The 17429-nt window shown below is 45.2% G+C and overlaps 1 protein-coding gene across 1 annotated transcript; it reads right to left on the bottom strand.

The window, feature by feature from the left end:
* Positions 1-907: 907 nt before the first annotated feature.
* Positions 908-16518, bottom strand: NAA40 (N-alpha-acetyltransferase 40, NatD catalytic subunit). Its single transcript, XM_067544447.1, has 8 exons — positions 16301-16518; positions 15351-15446; positions 10943-10995; positions 9585-9680; positions 7825-7983; positions 6390-6473; positions 3438-3515; positions 908-1760 (listed from the first exon to the last, which is right to left on the bottom strand). The coding sequence occupies exons 1-8, from the start codon at positions 16361-16363 to the stop codon at positions 1619-1621; spliced, it is 771 nt and encodes a 256-aa protein (XP_067400548.1). The 5' UTR covers positions 16364-16518; the 3' UTR covers positions 908-1618.
* Positions 16519-17429: the final 911 nt, after the last annotated feature.

Below are 17429 nucleotides of genomic sequence, written 5' to 3'. Positions count from 1 at the left end.
AGAAAAAAGAAAAAATTACAGAGAGACCTTAAAAAAATCACAAGATCCAGGATGTTCCTACCACTGGCTGCTTTCTAAACCTTCCTTTCATGAGGTCAACAGACCACAACTAGCCCTACATTATGGATTCTTTATGCTAACCTGATTCTCAACATGTTTCTGGCAGAGCGCTAAGCAATGTGACTTGCTCCAGGCAACATTGATGTGGTGTCTGCCCCTCTTCACCCTCCCCTCCTTGGGCTATACTTGGCCAGAAAGACTTTGTGCTTCCCTACTGCCTACCCACTGAGGATCTCAAAGTGTTTACAGACATTAGCTGGGTCAGTACAATCCCGGTGTTACAGATGGGGAAACTGAGGTACAGAGAGGGGAAATGACTTGAGTGGGCTGTCTTCAGTAGAACCTGGAAGCTCTCAACTTAGTCCCATGCTCTTAAAGTCAGATGTAGGGCACCCACTGCAGTGAGATTAGAGCCATCACATGGGATCTGACTATTATCAATCGCAGTCAATACAATGAAGTCAGCCCATTACAGCTGCTAGCTCCTTCTGCCTTACAGAGCTCCCAAGTCTGCTCTGCTTCAGTGGAAAGCACACTATAGCTAGAACACAAGAAAGCAACAGGGCTGTGGCGTGCCAGCCTCAGACTGAGAGCCACTGCATTTCTACTGTCAGTCGCAGGCCGCCACATGTAACTGCCAAGCCACTTGCATTTCAGCTGAGCCACAAACGTTCCCAATGCACTGATCATACCATCCATTTCTATTTCTTTTTAGTACTTGGTACCAACTGCAGAGAAGCAAAAACACAGCCTCTCCTCACCCTAGCAAAGAAACAGTTTTGCTCAAAATGTTGTTGGGGATGGGTTTTTCATCCAGCTTTAAGATCCCAAAAGTTATAGGATGTAATTGTAAAGCCAGGAAGAGCTGGAAATTGCCCATCAAAACCTAAGCAAGGCCACCTGGCACTTCCTCTGAAGAAGCCACCACCATAAAGGTTTTACAGGTGATATATGGAACCCTGAACTTGGGACCCATGAGAGCTGGGTGAAGCATAAAGAGATTCTGAAACATTCTAAGACATGCCTGTGTTATTTGGCTCTTAGTCTTGTATTTATATTGTAACTGGTTCTAAAGCTTTGCAGAACACCTTGGGAAAGAAGTGTTAATCCCCAGATGGTGTATGCAGGGAGTGAGAGGTGGGTAATAAAGCCATGTGATCTCTCTTGCTCCAAACATCTTACATCACGCAGGTCAGTGGGAGGGGTGTCGGGGAGACAGAGGCTACTGGCTCACTATCCTCATTGCCTGCCCTCTGCTAGCTCCGCTTCCTTAACCTATGCTTTGAAGTTGCTTTCACTTAGTGTCCTCTGATTCACACCTTTGGTGCTTCCTGTTTGAGGTCACAGCACTAAGTCCAAGAGCTGAACAGAACTTTGATTTCTAGTGCCTCCTGCACAGAGGAGAACAATTTCTTCCACGCTCCGGAATGTGGTCTGATAAGAGACTTAAGAAGCAGGCAGTGGTCTATCTTAAGGAGTATGTGAGGATGGGGATGGCAGGGAAGGAAGAGAAAGGGGTGTGTGTGCGAGGAGGACAACACAAAGAGGAGGTTCAGGCTCAGTGGCAGCAGCCTCCACAGTGGCTGCCCGAGTGAGAGTGCTGGCTCTCACCAAATTTAGTTCTTCGGCTGAGGATCTCATAGGAGCAGTCATCCCCGCAGCAGCCAGACATGCTGGGAGAGGTGTCATCAATTTCAAACCTGCAGGGGTACAAAATAATAAATAGAGAAGCTACTTCTTGGCACCTAGAAACCTAGGGAACACATGTCAGAGACTGCTTAATACTAGTCATCTTCACTTAGCCTTAGGGAGCTTGCCCTGACCCCTGCCAATGGTGCACACATTGGGTTATCCAGACCTCTAGACAGTTCTCCAATTGCACCCTTCTCTGCATTAGCCTCCATTCACAAAAAGGAATCAGAATAACAGCATTCTCTCTCCTCTTGTATTTTGATGAGTTGTAAAGGTGAGGCCTTGCACACAGAAGCCCCTGGTACTCCCGATTAGCTGAACAGCATGGGAACACAAATTTTATCTGGATAACCGAAGTTTGGATAATCAAGAGGCAGGAACCATTCAGCAGTGGGGTGGCCTCCTTCACAGCTGGGAGCTCTTCCTCCTCCCAGTCCTGGCTGGGGATCTCTTCTCTGCCCCACCCACTCACTCCCATGACAGCAGAGCTGCACAGGGCTCCCAGCATGGCTGCAGGGCCAGTGATAGCTGATCCCTAAAGGCACAAGGGGCAGGACAGAGCAGAGAGCCCCCCAGCTAGGACTCTGCTCTCCCTGCCAGGACCGCAGCCTTCCCCGCTCCTTGCATCTGCAGAGATTGTGGTGCAGCGCAAGAAGCCCCCTGCAGCTCAGCTGTCACGGCCCTGCTCACTCACTCGTGTGACAGCAAAGCTGAAGAGGTCTTCCTGTGCTGCTGCAGAGGCCGTTCAGCAGCAGGGTGGCCTCTCCCGCAGATCATCCTCCTCCTCCTCCCCCTCCTCACAGTCCTGGCCGGGGGTTTCTGCTTTATTATCTGAACCTCCCACTATCCAAATCTCTTCCTTGTCCACCAGCATGACAAACAGGGGGAATGAAAGCTGATGGAGAAGGGAAAAGCACTGGTGTTAAATCTGAAGTGATGATAAAACCACCATCCAAAGAGGTTGGTTTGAGTGTGGCTGCTTGCCATTTCAGTGCGTAAATGTGTTTTTCCTTCCTTTCTTTTTGCTGTAGGCAAGAATTAGTTACGAGGCCCAAGAACCACTCTAAAGACAATATAGTTTTAGACAGTGTGGTCCAACGGACAAGGCACAGGACTGGGGGTGGAGAGAGATGGGCTCTATTGTCAAGTCACTTTCCCTCTCTTTGCATCTGTAAAACAGGTGTAGTGATGGTTAAGGATGAGCTTTGTGGATGAGATAGGCTAGACAATCAGGAGCTACACTTACAGTTATGGCACAATAAAGAGAAAGCTCGGCTGAAAAAGGAACAAGTGTTGGCTACAATTTATGCAGTTCAATTCCAGTGGAGCTGTCGCTGAGTCACTTGGGGGTATCTTGCAAGAAAGGCTGCTAATAAGCAAGGGAAGCAGAGAGACTTAAAAACCCACCTCTCTATGCTGCCTTAGTAGTGAGCAGATGGCCAGGTCCTCGTGCACCCGTCCTTATCACCACCACCCATTCCCATCCATCCTAGTCTACTGTCCCCACGGCCTCTCCCCTTTAGCGTAACGTTGCCATAGCACTGAAAGACAGTTGTGTGAACAACGTGTTACAAATGGAAATGACGGAGCAGTCAGTGTACTACTATGTTAAATAAATAACAGGCCACTCCCCACCCCCCGAGCTCCCCGTGGAGAGTAGGAAAGCAATAGTATAAGATCCTTACTGTAACGCTTCTCTGAAGAATTGATAGGCTCCATGATTGTGTTTAAATACTGTTAACATAACTTTCTTCATCTGCGTGCTGAAAGGCAAGAAACAGGCATCACAGTCAATGTCAAGGGAACAATATAAAAGGAATTCAAGGGATACTGACACCTAAAGATCTTTGGATTGTCACAGGGTGAGCTGGCCCTTTAAGGGGGTTGGGGCTCAGCTGCATCCTGTGCCAGATTCACCCCCCACCTCTCCAGGTGAAGTAAATAAGTCCCCTGGAGGTCATATGGGGAAAGACTGACTCAGAGACAGGCCTGCTGGGATAGAAAAGGGCAGCCTGAGTCAAGGATGCTTCTTCTCCTTAGCTCACAGACAAAGTGCCTGGGAGCACAACTCTACAGAGAACGGGCTAGGAGGGCTGTAAGTCAGCCTGTTGGAGGACGCCCTGGCAGTAGGGAGCAGAGACTTGCCTTAATTGCCAGGTATAGAGCCTGTGGAACCAGACCTACAAGGAGAAAGTAGGTTCCTGCAAGAGACCCCAGGGCAGTGGAGAGGAGGTGGTTTATATGTGAAACTTACATTTGCAGAAATATAACTCAGCTCGGAGGAAAAGTGGCTGTTAAGGGTTTTTTGATGTGCTGGCCAGTGAGTTGCCCCACTGGCTTACATGGATCTAATTTCATCATGAAAGTATAAGTAAAATAATTTTTTTTTTTTAAAGTAAGATTATGTATAAAATAACCCTCAAGATTACTGAAGCTTGAGGAAAGACAAATAAATGTTTGCTTCTTGCATTTCACTGGGTTTGGGTAATGTAAACAGATTTAGTCACTTTCAATCCGTTTTTTCTGTACGTTCCACTTCCTGGTTTCCAGCACTTGGCACTTTTCTGTTGGTTTGAGATCGGACTTCAAATGCAGCAAGGTAACATTTCAGGACCTGACCCTGTACACACCTACACGCATGCTGAACTTTACAGACGCAAGTCATCCTGTTGACTTTAACAGGCCAACTCAAAGATAAGACATGCCTAAGGCATGGTCTACATTTAAAAGTTTTACTGGTGTAACTGTCTGTTATGTTCAGTGTTCACATATAAAAAGAGAGAGCCAAGACAGTGCAACATTCACATTTTATTCCTTTTTTCACATACGCTGTTCTCTCTCATCAAGCACTTCTTGGAAACAGTTGACATTCCTATATATAATCATACAGGAGTGCTTCCTCTTGGGAAGCTATTTATCGTAACAGGTAGGGGTGTGATTTTCACCTATAAATTATACTAGTACAACCCATAATGCGGATGCAGTTATAGCAGTATAAAGGTGTCTTAAACCGATATGGCTTATTCTCTTGCTCAGATAGGAATAGCTGTACTGGTATAAGCACCTTTTTACCAATGTAACTACCCACACTAGGAGGGGTTGTACCACTTTAACTACATTGGTATAGTTAAAGCAGTACAACTTGTGCGTGTAGCCAAGGCACTGGGTGTTAGCAGGACATGGGCTTCAGATGACAAATGTTATTTATACAAATGCACGAACTCTGAAAACATACATGATTTGTTCATTGCATCTTTTTTCTTAATATTTGGTTTCACAACATTTTTCACAGTGAGGGTGATTAACCTTTGGAACATATTACAAAGGGAAGTGGTGGATTCTCCATCTCTCAATGGATTCAAGCCTGGCTGCCTTTCTAGAAGATGCTTTAGTCAGACACAAGTTATTGGGCTCAACACTGGGATAACTGGATAAAATGCTCCAGCCTGTGTTATACAGGAGGTCAAACTAGATAATCTAATGGCCCCTTCTGGCCTTGAAATCGATTTAAAAAAAAAAAAGTTTTATTCAAAGAAATTAAAATCCAAATTTTGATCCAAGCTAACCAAAACTGATCCTTTGAACACATGCTATTTGAAGCATGGCTCTGGTCAGAAAAGTGACCGTATTAAAGATATGATACTTCCTTATGTTTAGCAACTCTGACTCCAATAAGACAGAGAGCACTTGATGGGGTAAAAGTTTTCTTTTACTATTTATGCTCCCATGTGCCAGGGAGAGCTGACCTAGCTGTGGAAGAGAAATCTAGAGTCTACTTTTGTTCATGCATCTTCCACCAAATTTTAATTACTGTCTAATTGCAGAATGCTTATCACTTGTGAGGAGGTGGAAGTTGCAGAGGACCCAGCTTGGCTTCCGGATCCCAGAGTGAGTTTACAATACTGGCACTTGGGGAATCTCTCATCAACTGAGCAATTCTGATCAGGAGTGAGTCAGACAGACAACATGAGCTCAGAGGTCCCTGGGAAAAAAGCACACACTGTGGGGAAAAAAAAGTGACAAGACAGTAACCCTGTAAGTTTAGGGGTGAGTATGTAAAAAGAGGGTTGTCCAACAGTCTTTGCTTTTTCACAATGTACTAATGCTGTTGCTTTTCCTATGTCATGTTCTGACTTTATAAATTAGTAGATTTTAATGCCAAAAGGGACCACTACTAGATCATCTAGCCTGATTTGATGTATAGCACAGGCCAGAGAATTTCACACAGTTACCCCTGTACTGAGCACAATGTCTTGTGTTTGACTAAAGCATCTTTCAGAAAGGCATCAGTCTGGATGAGGAGACATCAAGAGACAGAATCCACCACTTCTCTTAGGAGTTTGTTCCAATGGTTAATCATCCTCACTATTAGCAACTGGTGCCTTATTTCTAACTTGAATGTGTCTGGTTATAACTTCCAGCCATTGGTTCCTGTTCTGCCTTCCTCCACTAGGTTAAAGGAACCTTCAGTACCTCATAAATTCTTTGCATGATGGTACTGATATACTGAAATCAAGAAACCTTTTGATCTTCTTTCTGATAAACTAAACAGATTGATTCACACTTTAAATTGAGGGCTATGAAACTGACAATCATTTCAAGACAGACTTTATATGCCATGGAGAACTGCAACTCACCTGTTCGCCATGAGCTGCAGAATCTGTATGAGGAATTTGCCAAGACCTTTCCTTCTAACTTTGCTTTCCAACTGCACTTCATAGCTGGAAGGAAAGTGGGAAGGGAGAAGAAACAAACACCTTACAAGATGAAGTTTCAAGATCTTATGCGTGCAACATCCTGAGATCCATACAAGCAAAAAATCTGCATGCATCACATTCGCAATGCGTACGCACACCCATGATATACTTGTATTGCTCAACTTCTTCATGTCTTCATTCCACAGACACTAGCAGATGCAAAACAACACAACCTGCCTCATCATACAGAAAAAATTCCCCATTCAATTCAGGATCCAGTTCACAATTACCCTCCATGGACCCATTTCAGTCACTTTCTGCACCCCAGTCCCAACACTATTGGGGTGAGACCCTAGTGTAGAACAGAGACCAGCCTTTCTATATCTCTGCGCTTCATTGACTCTTCATCTCATCCAGTATCTCAGTCAGAAGCCTCTCTTTCTCCTGCTCTGCTAATATTAAATCAACCTTGCAGCCCACCCCATGCAGCAGACAGGCATCACCCATATTCTGTAGAGGAGAGTTTGAGGCACAGTGAGGGGAAGGTCAGCAAATCTGTAACAATGCCAGGATTAGAACCCACATTTCCCAACTCCCAGTCCTGTGTCTAATCCAATGATACTCAGACCGCAGTGGTTCAGGAGCCAAATCAGCAACCAACATCATCCAAAAGAGCCACAGTAGTGTGAACTCATTGTTTCATTTACTATAGTATTATATATCCATATTTAAACAGTATGACAGAGGGAATACTTGGGAGGGGTGGGTTATATATATAATTCTCAATGCAAAATGACTGACCAAGTATTATTTTATCAATTACAATTGGTTAATAATATAGTAAGAGCATCCTGATTAGTTAATGACTTAGACTGGTTAATAATTAAATCACAGATTGCTTTAACATCATGTGCTGCAAAGAGCCAGAGGAGACCCATTAAAGAGTCACTTGCAGCTTGTGAGCCTCAGTATAAGTATCACTGATCTAAGCCCTAAATCACACTGCTTAAGTGGGCCAAAAGCAACAGAGAACCATTCCCTGGCCAGCAACATCAAATGCTCGCACCTTTTCCACTTAGGAAAGAGCTTGACATGACACTGATAGTCTATAGCATGAAGATGAATCAGGAGAGGCATTCTGCTCATGGAACAAACAAAGAAATGTGGCACTCGAAGGAGAGGCAGTGTAATTTAGTTGATAGGTCAGTCGACTGGGATTCAGGTAGATATAGAGGTCTACTTCCAGTTCTACCACTGACATGCTGTGTCACATCACTTCCCTTCTCTCTTAATCTCTCTGGCTGTCTGTTTAGGAGAGATGGGCAGAAGGCAATGCTTGTTCCTAAAAAAGGGGAGTGGGTGCTGGGACACATACCAGTACAGGACTTCGTCCCCGCACTCCACGTCAAACCGGAAATGCGAGAATGCCACAGGGACAGAGCCATCTTCCCAAGCAATCAGGTACCAAGCTCTGTCATCTGTCATCTCCTCCCGCTTCTCCCGGTCTTTCCAGCCCCACTCGCTCTGCTCGTACCTGCAGGCAGGGAGAAGAGGAACAAGGGCAGCTCAATGTTCCTTCTACAGAAAGCAGGATGGTCCCAGCACTCTGGTCCCACTGCTTCCTGCACACACTGCTCTCAGGATCTCTACTGCTGTCCCCTTCCACCTACAGAGATCCAGATGAGAAGATTCATAGATTTTAAGGCCAGAGGAACCATTATGATCATCTAGGGCATACCTAGACAAATGCTTACTGAAAGGCAAGCTGGGGTGTAAACCTACAGCACTCCAGCGGGCTGCACGCTAAATGTCTGTGTGGACCCTGCTGCTACACACTGAAAAGTTCTTTAGCACACTTTGACATACTGCTGTTTGGCATTATGCAAAGCGCACTAGGGAACTTTTACTGCACAGCAGCATGGTTCACATGGACAGTTAGGGTGCAACGTGCTGGAGTGCTCTAGATTTAAACCCAGCTTGCTTTGCATTAAGTGTTCATCTAGACATGCTGCTAACCCGACCTCCTGCATAACAAAGAGCAGCGAATCTCTTTCTCACCCACAGATTCCCACATCCAGCAAGGTTGAATATGTGTCATTTTTAGTCAGAGACATGTGATCTTGATTTGAAGACTCCAAGCAATGGAGAATCCACAATATCCCTGAGTAAGTTGTTCTGATGGTTACTCACCCTCCCTGTTACAAATCTGCACCTTATTTCTAGCCTGAATTTGTCTAGGTTTAGTTCCCAGCCACTGGATCTCATTCTGCTGTCGTCAACTGGATTAAAAGATCCTCTTCTATCTGCTACCCCTACGAGTACTTCTAGAACCAGTGGTTTTCAGCCTGTAGGCTGCTTGCGGCCCAATCCGCACACAGCTGCAGCACATGTGACATCCTCAGAGCCATACAAGCAGTACATATATTGTGTGGATGCAGCCCACATAACAATGGAGAGCTGCTTGTGGCCTACAATGGTAAATAGGTTGAGAACTATTGTTCTAAACAGTGTTCAAGATTGAGGAGATACTTCTGCCATATCTCTGTCATTTGGACTCCCACTATTCCCTACAGATCTAGGATTCTGCAATACTTTGCGGGCTAACTGGTAGTTCTGGCTCAACCCAAAGTACAGAACCCACAGCGGGCTTTTGATAGATCCACAGGTTTTAAAGGCCAGAAGGGAGCATTAGATCATCTAGTATGACATCCTGTCTAACACAGGCCAAAGAATAAAATTTGTTTTAAAATCATAGAAATGTAGGACTGTAAGAGACCTCGATAGATCATCTTGTCCAGTCAGAACTCAGCCAGAGTGAAAGAGATAGGACACATTCCCCCACCCAGGGCTGATCACATCAATTATCCCTAGCATAACAATACTCCAAGCACAGACAGTGGGACCTGTGGCTATTCTACAATGGCCTAGGAAACCATCTGCCATGATGTGTGTGCTCTGGAAGGGGGGCAGGGCTTCTTCACAATATCCCCAGAGTCTGGTGCTCGGTTCCCATTGGTAGCCTTGCAGTTGGGAGAGGTTCTATTTCAGTATCTGTGACTGCCAGGGAATCCTCAGAAATCACGTCAGCACCAGCTTGCCCCAGGGTCAGGGTCTCCCTCTCTGGCCTGGACTTACAGAGTTTGCATATTTGTTTTGGTTAGTTCGAAAGCCCAGTCGACTGTAGCCTGGTTCATGCCCGACACCCTCTTACACTCGATGGAGACATTTAAACTGCAAAAAGAGAGATGGGAAAGCAGCATTTAGCACAGGCAAGCCATGCACAAAGATACCCAAACAATTTCAGCTTGCTTTTAAGCTGGCAGTTCAGATACTTTCTCCTGCCACCATGTTGGCTGACACATTGGAGAGGCTGAACCAGGAACCTCTAGTGCTAAAAGCATGAGCTGTTACAGCTTGAGCTAAACAACCAAAACTCCCTAGCTAGGGCTGTAGCAGATGCCTCTCCTGTGCAGATCAGGCACACAGAGGGATCTGTAACACACTCTCACCAGTGGGTCACTCTAATTGTACAGGGAAGCTTAGTCAGCCACAGATGAAGAAGAGGGGATTCGTATTCTGATCTCAGCACTTACATGCAAGCAAGAGAGGTTTCCGTTGAATTTATGTACCTAAAGCACCCAGCACTGCGCTATCCCGACACCAGGAATTCAGCCTAGCATTATTGGGGATGAAGAGGAGGAGAAAGAACAAGGTAGACAGAGAGTGGTCTTGTGCTGGGACTCAGGAGACTAGGGTTCAATTGCCAGCTCTGTGGCAGACTCCCCGTGCAACCTTGGGCAAGTCACTGAACCTCTCTTGGGCTCAATTCCTCCAACCATAAAATGGGGAGATTAATCCTGCCTTTGGCTATTTAGATTGGAAACTGTTTGGGGTAGGGATTGTCAGCACAATGCCAACTTCACCCTTTGGTTGGGGCCTTTCGGGGCTAACACACTCTAGTAATTAAAGTCCTAACATTTCCCCTGCCCACTTGAATCTACTTCTCTCCACAATTGAAGCCAAGTTCTCTCTCTTCATGTTATAACCTCATCTTTTGGAGAAAATGAGGGGCTTTAGCAGACTGGGTGAACACTTAGTATTAATATTTTCCTTCACAACCTGCCCTACCATCAACAGTGGCTTTATCTTCCTCTCACTACCTCTGAATAGTTCAACAAGCTTTATTTTATTAGGTGTATTATGGTAGGATCTAGAGGCCCTCCACCTCCAACCAAGATGCGGGAGCCCTGTTGTGACAGGGGTGCACAGGCCCATGGTGAGGGAGAGCCTTTGCCCTGAAGAGCTCACAGTATAAACAGACAAAGGATGGGAGGGGACACTGAGGCAAGAAAAGGGGAAGGGACTTTCCTGAGGTCAGACAATAGGCCAGCGGCAATACTGGGATTAAAGTTCAGGTGCCCTGGGTTCCAGTGCACTGCCTTAGCCACTGGACCATGCTGCCATGAAGAAGTAAGTAAGGAGCATTTGCTCACCCATTCCTGTCGTATTTCTTGAACACTGGGAAGGCTTCTAAGGGGTCTCCAAGCTACAGGAGAAAAAAAAAGAGAAATCACACCCTAGAAAATGAGATGTTAATGCATGTGAAGCGGTAAAACAACAGAGTGATGTTGGGTGAATAGAGGGTGTCCGCCTCTGCTCATGATTCTCCTCTTTTGATAGCTTTAAGACTCTGTTTTTACCTTGCTTCCTGAAGTGCTCTGGAGAAGGATCGCTAGCCCCCTTGTCTATATAACGAGACACAGATACCTTGGAGGGGGAAGAGGGGAGGAGCTTTCAACTGTTTAGAAAAAATAAGAGAGGAGCTTTGTTCTTTCAAAAGGTCTATGTTCAATCATAACAGCTGAACTGCAGCCAGCACCTGAGAAGTGTTATTGTGTACCCCACATCAACAAACTATATTCCTCAATCCTCACTTATTTCAAAAGCAGTCAGCCTGGCTTGATCAGACCAGAATTACAAGAGGAGCCACAGCTAACCTCCCTTCCCATGATGGGGACACAAGTGGGATATTACCAGTCTAATCCATTTCCATATTTATTAGCTCCTGTAAGAATTTTAGAGGGGTTACTACAATAGAGAGCAGTAGAGTAGGCTGCAGAAAGTCGGAAGGAGCTGGTATTTCGCACAGATTGTTTGGACTCTCTTCATTCACAGCAATCAGAGATGAATGAGTCAGGGGTCAGCGCCATAGCAAGGATCAGAGCAGTAGCTTATTCTGCAGTTAGAATGGTAACTCATGGGCTGAATTTACAGGGAGTAGCTCGCTTTCTAGACTGTTCACTGAGTTAAAAGCCAAGCTGGAAAGCATTTCTGAGAACTGAGAGCACCATGGTAGGTACAGGCACAGGTCAGGCAGACAGCAAGGGGCATATGGTACATCTTGGCCTGCTCCTTTGCTTGCCAAAACTAGAGTGTTTCACAGCAACACTCATGTTTAGAAACACAGCATTCCCCTCCCTACGTGCTATAGTAACCGTTGCTGCTCTTACACATTAGGTTCCTTATCTTCTTTGAATATATTTTTCATGATGGTTTAATTCCTTGGCTCCATACACAGCCTTACTGGAGGCTGGAATCTACTGTTCTTCCACTCTACAGCCAAAACCAAGTGTAAACAAGAAAAATCCAGTCTTTCTAGATCACCTATTTAAGGGTACTGTAATGTATTTATTGTCACAACACCCATTAGGCAGTGCAGTTATCTCTGTTTTACAGATGGTGAAATCAAGGCACAGCGTGATTTACCCAAAGTGTCATAGGAAGCCTGGGGCACAGTATGGAATTGAACTAATCTTCTAAATCCCTGGCTAACACCATAACCATTGAATCATCCTTTCTCACCTCTCATTTAAGCACTTTTGAGTGTTTTATAATTAATATTATTAGTGCATGCATTCCTAAAGTGCCCAGCACAATAGCATGTGAGCACTACATGACAACAACAAGCACCCCTGTGTGGTGGCAAAAGCATAAGAAGCAATCAAGTCACCCACTACTGAAAGGCACCCATTTCCGAGGTGGGAAGTACCAGCTGTCTAACAGCACACAGCAATGCTAAGCAGTTAATACACAGAACAAAGAATAATGCATCTGACTGAAACTAAAGGGAAATTAAGGTTAGGCAGATAGGACACTACACTAACAGCCATATGTGTAAGAGACAAGAGAGAAGGATTGTCTTCACCCTTCTGAGGCTATGTCTTCACCGCTGTCAGATCGACTTCTCTGGATCGACTGAGCGGTCAGTGAAGACCCGCTCAGTCGATCCAGAAATTGACATATTAAGACCACCTCCTCAAGTAGTGTAGCGCTGCATCCCTGTCGGCGCAGTCCAGTGAAGATGGCATGCAGAACAGAAGCAGAGAAGTCGATGGGAGTTACGCAAGTTTTTTGTGTAGCTTGCGTAACTCCGGTTGACTGCCTCCGAATCTCGGAAATAAGTGAAGACAAGCCCTGTGTTTCATTTAACGCTGTTCTGTGAAAATATACATTGAGGCATAAGGTGGTGGGAGGTCTCTTTGTACTTTCACTTGTTTAAATGGTTATATACTTCTAGCAATGGAAAAGAGGAATCTTGGGGCTGTAAAAAGGAACATTAATAACTACTTAGGATACGTCTACACGGCAGTCAGAGGTGTGACTGCAGCATCTATAAACATACCCAAGCTAGCATTAATCTAGTTAGTTCAGGTACCAACAACAGCGAGGCCACGGCAGCATGGACTTCAGTGCAGGAAAGCTGGCTGATTTCATGCCCAGGTGAGCTTGTACAGTCCATGCTGAAGCCTGTGTTGCCATGGCTTCATTGCTTTTGGTACCTGCGCTAGCTAATTCAGATGAGCCTGCACACGTTGCAATCACACACACCGACGGCAGTAAGGATGTACCCTAAATTTAAGTGTGTTATGTGATGTGCTGAATGTTCCTTGCAAAATAATGCCACCTACATAGGGGGTCTCATCCCTGTTTGTGACCGGTGTTGACAGCTAGATTTCTCTGGCACAATGCAGCTTAAAAATTGCCGAGAGCACTCCTGATCATAGGAGTTCAGCTGAGGAATGAGCATCCACAGGAGATTAAAAACTGTGATCTTCAGTCTGACCACTTTCAGGGGTCCTCCTCCGAGACAAAGCATGTTTGATCTCCATAACTCACTGCTGGGGTGCTTCCTTGTGGCTGCATCTGGGGAATAGATCCCCTGATGCCTCCACCCCTCTCCATCTATCATTCATGCTGTGTCCCCTCTAACACTCCAGGACTCTTTGTGGCTTCACCCTCCAGCCAGGTCACTATGTGGTTCCCCCCTTCCAGGGTTTCAAAGTTTCTCCATATGAACCGTCTCAGGCAGTCTTCCAATTCACTGCCCAGACTGTGCCACTTCCCCAGTGGCTGGTAGGGGAACCCAGGCTTGCCCACTAGGCTGGGTTCCAGCTCAGGGACCCTCGACTACACCATCCCAAAACTTGCTGCCGCTTCCCTGAGCTTTTTTCTACTCCACCTCTACCAGGCTTCCTTCACCACCTCTCTAGTCATGTCCTTTCTTCAGGGACAGGATCCCAGGTCTTCTAGTCTCACCACAGAGAGAGAAAAGAAGAAAATCTAAGCCCAGAGAGTCATTGCAAGCTTTCACACTACAGTGTGCCCTCACAGGCCTTATACCAGCCCTGCCTGCTCCTGCTCAGCTGGTCTTCATCCTCAATCAGGGATTGCCTAGCCTTCCTAATCCTCCCTCAGGTGTGACCTGTCAAGTTAACTGGCCCCTTCCGAGCCTTGTTAACCCTTTCCAGGCTAGTCTAGGGTGAACTCAATCACAGACAGGAGGAGAATTCAAATAAATAAATGTCTTTCTATCATAGATGTCACCCACATTACCATAGTATTTGAGTGCTTCACATTCTTTCATACATTTATCTTCACGGCACCCCGGTACTATTATCCCCATTTTACAAATGGGCAATGAAGGCATAGAGAGGCTAAGTGAATTGCCGAAGATCACAAGTAGGGATGTGAACCCCGATCTCCCAGGACCCAGGCTAGTATCCTAATCACCAGACCACCCTTCCTTTCCTCCTTCTTTGGTCAAGATGAGAAGACTCCATGAAGTCCGATAGGAAGCTCATCCTACAGATTTAATTTACCATGGGAAGAGCTTAGATATTATGGCTACAAGAGCTATAGAAAACCACTACAGAAAGCAACAGCCCTGGAGACTGACACCTTCCATTTATCCACAGAACGTGGGAGTGGCAGGGTGTATTCTCTTCCATAATAATACCACCCAGATATAGTACTCTTCATCCATAGATATCAAAGCACTTTACAAGGAGATCAGTATCATTATCCTCGTATTACAGAAGGAAAAACTGAGGCACAGAGCTTGGAAATGACATCCCAGTGGCCAAGCTCTGCCTGAGTCTCCAAGTGCCAGTCCAGTACTCTATCTATTAGACAACACTGCCTCCCCCCTGCATAACCCTACAAGGACCCTTAGTCCTGATGTGTAGGGACCCACTGTAGAAAGAAGGTGGCATTTCAGTCTCCACTTTCTTTCAATGTTTGGTCTCTAGGAGACTGACAACACAGGTATCAATGTTGATGGCATCTTTTGTAACATGGATCCACCAACTCGTTTCCCACATACCATGGAATGGCCACCAGACTGTAGTGACTTTTAGGACACAACAAGCTGGAGATGTAAACCTCCTCATCCCCTAATATCAATCCTCTGAGCTATTCAATTGGCCAAACTGAAGGGGGTGGTTAGGCCTCCAGCATCAGTCTCTGTACCCCCATTATCAATTCCAAGGCCAGCTAGTCCTCAAAATAAGATAGGGTGGAGTTAATGCTTGTTTGGGGATTTGGGGTGGAGGAGACACTCACTTTATTGGCTGCTTCTACCTTAGCACAAACAGCATCCATGGCAGCCCGTTCCTCCAGTCGCTTCTGTTTCTTCTCCTTGGCTTTACTTGATTTTCTCTGAAACAGAAGGATTCAGGGTTACAGCAGGACACCCCTAATCTTGTCTGGAACTCAAGGGCATTACCTATAATGATCATAAGATTGAGGGGTGGTGGCAATCTGCCAGTCTGGCCCAAAGGGACTACATATCTCAGCATACAATGATCCAAGACTCATTTGCTTTGACCAAGACAGACTATTGCACTCTGTAGTCTCCACGGGGTATTAAAGGACAACTGCATGCAATGCTGCAGAAAGAAGCTCAGTGGCCGCTGTCTGCCCATCCCTACCTCATGCCAAAGTTTTATTACTGAAACAGATCAGATATTGTTCAGCAATACAGTTCTAGTTACTGCGACACAGACCACAGAAATTCAGACTTGGGACTTTAAAAAGCCATTTTACATCTGTTTCCAATAAAAACTGTTTTATACCAAGGTGGATTGTTGGGGTTTTTTTGGTTGAACTATCAATACAAATATTTTATATTAGTTTTATTTTAAAATACTGCCCACAAATGATTAGGCAGAAACACTCTGTTCACTAGCAGAGACCCACAGGCATAAAAACCTGATCTAAGGATCAGATAGATGAAACACAACCAGTTGGATTTTAGGAATTTATCAACTAATTCCACCTTGTATCCCCAAAGCAGCAGAATTTCCTTGTTTACTCTAATGTAACTAGTTTAGACTTTGTTCATTCATGCATGTTTAAATTTTCCTTTTTTTAAAGTTAAAAACTACTATCCATTAATGTTTATGAAGTGTGTGCCAGGCACTGCAGCGGACTTTCAGGGATAGCACTATATTGGGATAAGATGAAAGCATAGTGGGAAATGCCACTCTTTAAAGGGAAGCCCCTGCACACACCTCTACAGAAGCACATTTGCTGTATAGATTTTCAGTCAAGAGGAGAAAGGCAAACAATGACATCTGGCGGAAGATGAGCTATGCAGTTAGCATGGCTGTTGCTGTACAGTCTGTTGGATTTGATCCTTTGTGGTTGCTTTACGGCCTCAGAATCGCTGCACACACAGCCCTGCATCCTGGCCAGCATTTGCTTTGGAACTGATCATCCAGATGAAGAAACTGCTTTATGAAAGACATGAGACTGTTGTTCCCCGTAGCACTGGTGGTTTGGAGAGTAGATCCATATTGGGAATCTAACTCAGGTCACCACTTAGGCATCACAATAGTAATTTTGCTCTGCTCCGCCACCCACCCTGCTGCAATCACACTTGAAAATGCTACCATAAGGCATTTGTTTTCTGCAGTGCTGTAAAGTTTAGCTGGGTTTACAAGTTGCTAAATACTGGTGGGTGTGAGCCAATGCTATACTTAACCTTAATGCTCACATAAAAAAATAGAACCACCCAAGTTCAAGCCAGGACACAAGTTCTCCTGACACGTGGCTGGCAAACATGATCAGTCAGCATATGAGCCAAGGGGAAGTGAGGCAGGAAAGCTGCCAGGCAGTGAGCTACATAAACACATGGCAGCAGAGTGTCTTGTGCACCTCCTTCGCATAGACCAAACTGAAAGTTGTGTTCCTGAAATTGCTTGTTTAACACAAAAACCTGACATTGAGAAAATACCCAGTCCTTTGCATGCACAACTTTATGCTGCCTGACACCAGGGAAAGCAGATATGGGTACTTTCCTTGGGGACACTGAAATAGGCTCTGACTGGGATGAACTCCCTTTCACCCATGATTGATTCAAAACTCCTCCCAATGTGTTGAGAGCATGGGCTCATGTCCTGATTAGCAAACTTCAGCACTTATTTCACTTAATAGCTATATATTCTAACTGGGGCCAGTAGGGGCAAGATTGCCAGCAGTTTAATAGATCATTATGGCAAGAGGTAAGTTCACCCTTTATGATCCCTTATTTTAGTACTGAAGTTAGACTGGAGTGCACTGATTCTCCATTCTCTGATTTGGAAACAATCTTTATTCTAATGCAGAGAGGTATCTTTTAAAGCTGTGTGTCTGTGTGAG

The sequence above is a fragment of the Emydura macquarii genome, unplaced genomic scaffold (genome assembly GCF_026122565.2).
Source record: "Emydura macquarii macquarii isolate MOO-44397 ecotype Brisbane River unplaced genomic scaffold, CSIRO-AGI_Emac_v2 contig_968, whole genome shotgun sequence".
NCBI lineage: Eukaryota > Metazoa > Chordata > Testudines > Chelidae > Emydura > Emydura macquarii.
The sequence above is the reverse complement of the archived record's forward strand: the minus strand, read 5'-3'. Positions and strand labels throughout refer to the sequence as shown.